The sequence below is a fragment of the Cephus cinctus genome, unplaced genomic scaffold (assembly GCF_000341935.2).
Source record: "Cephus cinctus unplaced genomic scaffold, Ccin1 Ccin1_scaffold0564, whole genome shotgun sequence".
Lineage (NCBI taxonomy): Eukaryota > Metazoa > Arthropoda > Insecta > Hymenoptera > Cephidae > Cephus > Cephus cinctus.
Window position 1 is genome coordinate 309759 of NW_014333216.1, and position 5677 is coordinate 315435.

General features: G+C 42.1%; 1 protein-coding gene across 1 annotated transcript in view; it reads right to left on the bottom strand.

Moving 5' to 3' along the window:
• Window positions 1–4796, bottom strand: part of LOC107268584 (homeobox protein CHOX-CAD) — a gene marked incomplete in the record, with an annotated part of 12245 nt that extends 7449 nt beyond the window's left edge. Inside the window, 1 exon segment of the mRNA XM_015741504.2 lies at window positions 3675–4796. Coding sequence (XP_015596990.1) covers window positions 3675–4299 — 625 coding nt within the window.
• Window positions 4797–5677: the final 881 nt, after the last annotated feature.

The window sequence follows — 5677 nt, forward strand, 5'->3', positions numbered from 1 at the left end:
CCTACCCCTACCCCCATTCTGGTTTTTCCTAAACGTGGTTAGGTTACTTTTGCTTTTTTTTCTCCATTTTTTTCTTTTTCATGGAATTTACCTCCAAGGTCGTAATTGCCCACCGAGAACGTTGGAAAGGTTCCTCGGGTGCGCTTGGGGCCTTTTATGGGACCCCGTCGGGCCGCGATTTTATTGGAGAGCTTAAGATTCCCCGTTGAACACAAAGGACCCACCCCGTCCTGCCCGGAAAACAATGCGTGATTTCCACTCTCAGATTGTTATTATTATATTGCACTCCGGGCCTCATAGACTGCACCCCTTATGTATTGTAAACTTGCCTTTACGTTCTGACCGTGCCGTGACGCGCTCGAATTTGCCAGCTTTTCGACAGTCTCGCACTTTGGGACCTTCATCGGGACCGTTAGGTCCCGAGAATGGCACGAATCCCAGCAACAAGTAAATATACCACAAAGGTCGTTTCAAAAAATTAGGTCGTTCCGTATTACGCTTTCAAAAAAAAATCACCTCCCTGACACAATCGCTAATACTCCCGGTACCATGTACCGATCAAAGATATTTAACAAAAAAAAAAAAATTTCCCAACAAAACAAAATTTCTCAATCAAATTTCAATAGAATCTCATTCATTAAAATTTCTCACTCAAGTCTCATTCAAATGTCCCGCCACTCAGAAGAGATGCACTACAGTCACTCGAAAAACTATCGCACGGCTCAGCCAAGCGGTACAATAATTAGCTCGAAGAGTGTCACTCGGGCCTAAAAAGAAAGCTATATGCAAAAAAAGATGGCGCCAAAATTCGAGCCAGGACCGTATAATGGCGTCTTAGGAAGTAGCGTGTCGCATAGTTAGACCCATACCATCCAACTATACCAACGTTAACGAAACAAAAGGAAACCAGAAGCACGCTACCTTAATGGCTGCCAGCAATGTACAAACAGACACAGGAAGAGAAAGACTACAGAGTTTTCATTCTGACATACATATATATACGTACACACAGATTCAACATACGAAAACAGTGCTCGTAAGAGAACACATAATGGCGGCGAAATTGCTAGCAAAAACGGAACGAGAGAATGGAAGTATAATTACCAGCGGGAAACACGAAACGCCAAGGTAAACACGCACGCAGGTACTTCTTTCACGAAATTCGAATTTCTAATGCCCACCACGATACACGTATACACCCATATATACCATTTATATATATCGTCCTTCCTCCTTCCTCTCAAGGAAAAACTTCCCCCCCTCCCCCTCTCTCTCCCTCTCTCTATCTTTTGCTCATTCCTCTCAAGGCTATACTCCATTCTTTTCACCTCTTTCTACATAACCAAAGCCCCCAACTTCTCTTTAGTTTCCATCCCAAAGCCGTCTCACGCTCTCCCCTGAGTTGGTACCGCGATACGACCGTCATAAAATGCAGATAATGTCCGCCTCTCGTGGCCCGCGGAGAAAAAGACTCGGGGAAGGATGGCCGCGCGCAGCGTCACGCAATCAAACAAGAACAAGAGAAGGAAGAACACGATGCGAGAACAGCGGCTTGAGAAAAAAAGAAAAGAAAGGAGAAAGAAAGAAAGAAAGAAAAAAGTGAACAAGATTTTCGTCGCGGCGTATATTCCGTTGCCGTTGGAACGATCGAGTGAAAATAAATATTTTTCGCTGGGTTAAGTTTATGAGTTTATGTTTTTTGTTTTTTTTCTCCTTTTTCAAAATTTTCACCCGTCACCTCGTTTTTTGGATTTTTTTTTTTTTTTTGGGGTTTTGAATCTTTAACTTTTGGCTGTTATTTTTTAAATTACTCTTTTACAACACTCGCATGCCACTATGTCTACTGCTTGCATTTGCCCATTGTCAATGGTTATCGATTGAACGCAGAATTTATCGATCGGTCCGATCGATGTATATTCTGAAACGGTTAATGTAAATTGGTTAATATAATTTACAAGCTTACGTAACGTGTTCGATAACATGCCGTACGTAGTAGCATGCAATCAATCAAACGTATGCGATTCGATGCGTAGCATATGTGACGATTAAGAAAATTGTCAGTGAATCTAATCGTGTAATAATTGACATTGTTATTTATGATTAGTTATATCATTGAAATAATTGAATGACAGCAAAGAGATTCTTTCTTACGGAGAAAAAAACAATGTCAAACAAATATAATGACGTGTGTCAAATAAATTTTCAATTTTTTTTTTTTTCCAACTCCAATGCAATTACGACACAGGGTATATTAGCATACGCGATTAATGACAATGGGATGAAAAATGAAAAATGAAAAAAAAAATATTAATGATGCATCTAATGCATTACTAACGTGGGATGCACTCTGGTCGTATATGCTTTTGTCGTGTGATTATTATTAATCAAATGCTATATAATGTCTATAGGTACTATATCAAATACAATTGTTCGAAAATGCAACAACGACACGGTGCGGGCGTAATGGATTATTGAATCGTACCGAGACCGTCGAGAGTGCAGATATCGTGCAGCACCGGTGCTGCACTGGACGCAGTTGCAGCGACGCTGCATGCTGCAACAGTAGAAACAGCCGTAAGTACCACAGCCTCCAAAAAATCATCTAATCCTTCGAAAAGTAGGGTCCACGCTGACAAGGACAATAGAGATGGATATAAGTTTATTGGGGGACAAATGATTTATGTATGCGCGATGTAGGTTCGAGTGTAAATTTTTTTTAATTTTCAAAAATTGTCTAAAATGTCAAAAAAAAACGTGTATTTTGAAGAAATTAATGCAAAAACCGCGTGACGGTGGATTTCGGAGGGGAAAGAAAGGGCTGTTGATGTTTTGTGCTGTTCCAGGGGCGGATACGGCGAATTCCGGCGGGCCCTACGAAGGGACCCTTCTCACAGATAATCTCACAAATATTTGAGAGCAATTAGCTGTTTGCACGCCTGTTAAACGTGTTTACATTGTTGCCGTATCTAGACCGGCGGGTCCTACGTGTTTACGGTTCCGATACGGCCCTTCCTTAGGCCTCCCCCTTTTTTGGGCCCCTTTTTAACCTTCTCTCCATTCTCTTACTGCTCTGACCCGGGGGTACGGTTGCTCCGACTTCTCTTTTATCTGGTGATATTACGGTCACTAGGGAATTTCTAGGGGAATTACCTGTTTCAATTGTAAAAATGTTCTATTGCCTCGATTCAATATATCCAAAACAATGTTATGTCAAGTTTGAATGTATTATTTTCTGATAAACGAATTACAGTGTCATTGATCGAATATTTTCAATTAAATATCAAATTCTCATTGTACCCTCAATCAATGTTTCTCCTGTAACCCAACGGTCATATACGTTCTGTCGTCAGTATAGTGTATACGTACTTCAATGTATCATCTTCTATAGTATTATCGTCAAGTTCTCAGTATTGAACTTAAATATGGCCCAAAAAAATAGCTGTACAATATACCATAAATATTTAGAATCTTCAGAACGACATCCCGATGTCATTAACAGGAGACAGCCAGGACTTTGTCAGACCTCAGAAGAGAAGCTGAAGTCTACCTCGAAAATTCTACGTGTTCGTGAGGCCCAAAAATTAATCCATCTGTCACCTTAAAATTGACAGGTCCAAGCTGTCAAGCTATTTCGGATAATAATAATTTTTGGAAATTTTCAATTCCCTACTAACCTGGATTAGGTTGACTCTGGTAAGATGGTTTTTTCATCCACTCGTAAGGGCTGCGAATTTGCGCGGGTCTGACGGGAGTCGTGGTGGCCGCCGTGTTAGTCCCATTGGGTCCGCTGCCATTGGCAGGTGGTGTAGCCGGCGTACCGGGGCTGCTAATCTCACTTCCGCTCACGGTAATTGGTGGACTTGGTTCACCGGTACCCACGGGGTTTCCGTTATTCCCAGCGTTTCCGCTGGTCTCGTCGCCACTGGTCCACTCGGGTTGTATTTGCTGATGGGGATAGGCCTGATGGTGATGATGGTGATGATGCTGATATTGCAAGTGATGGGAATAGTGATGAGCCGGATGGGGGTGCGGTGGCCACAGGACGTCTGGATGGTCTAGGTACTGCTGGGCCCCAGGGTTCTGATGATGGGCCCCGTAGCTACCATGGGACCCATACGTGTACCAATATTGCTGACCGGTACTGTCTGACACCACCCCTTGCTGGCCTTGTCCACTTGCTTGACCTGGGGCCCCTTGCTGAACGGGGCCCAATGCCTGCTGACTTCCCGTCTGCTGACCTCTGTACATGGTCAGCGGATTGTAATAAGACACCATGCCTATACTGCTTATGTCCGTCATTTGTGCAATTTTTAATGGTCCCACCCTCCAACGAGACACCTGCCCCTATTTTGGGACTTACCGATACTCAGGCCGATTCACCTATTATTATTATTCCAATAACACTTTATCGATATTATACCTAGAGTTCACTCCATTTAAAATTTCTTCTGACACACTAGAGGGCAGAGGTCCTCCTGCTCTTCGAGGGGAGACCGTAAAACGCACTGAATCAATTTTGAGAACGTTTTCGAAATTATCCCTTTTCGGGGGAAGAACGATAAAAAATCACTTGGTATCCGAATTACCCCTGTGTGGAATTACTGAAGATTTTTTACTCTCCGACCAACAATCACTGTACGTACTCGGTCCACGGCATTACCTATCCAGTTTTTTATTTAGCAATGCTCCGAGGGTGAAACGACACGACACTTATTTTTTTCCAAATTTGGAGAACACCAACCACCGTTTTTCGACACCTCTCTTAAGCTGATTATTTTCGATGTTACACCGACGGCTGCTCGTCCGTCTATGAGCCTCGACGTGACGAACGATTTGGGTCGTTGGCGCCGCCCACGTAAGCCACGCCCCTTGAGCAATAGGTGACACTTAACATCTCGACCAATCAGCACCCGTTTCGCATCCTCATTGCCAATGGGACGCGATCTACATTCCGGACCGTCATGGCGTCCGATTTCAGATCTCATCTGATTATTATTACATTGACGGTTCACGCCCAGAGATTCAGTACGCTGATAGTTAGGTATATGCTTTTTCATAATTTTCCAAAATTTTCAGGTCTTCTTTCAAAATCGTCTTAATGCCTGTTTTCACTTTTCAGGAATAATTGTTAATACCTCATTTCAATCATTACGACCTTTGACCGATTGTCGGGTCATAGTACAGTATTTTCATGTTTTCATGAAAATAAATTTCACGGTATCAATTACTAAATCGTAAATTTATATTTCGATTGTTTACGCCAGCTCGTATTCCTAATTATTGTATTCTACTGTTATTGATCTTTCTAGCGATATTTATTTTTACTCTCGCACGTTAATCCGCATTTAATTCGTCGCCAGCTGTACGAATGTCAAAAAAATTTTTGTTTCCTTAAATTCTTCTTAATTACCTTTATTTACCACCTAGCTCTGTTTCAAAATGCAATATACCCCGTGTCCTTATCTTCTCTTACTTCCACCATTTCTCTACGTAACGTTCTCCGTTTCCGCATTACCTTCTGTAAATATGGCCGAGCCACCCTAAATCCTAAATCTCGCTAATTCATACGGTCCACACTCAAGTATCCGTAATTATTTACACGTATTAGTCATGATTTATTCCTTGGGGGATGAAGGGTATAAGAAAATAGTAAACGTCAAGAAAGTAACGAGACGTA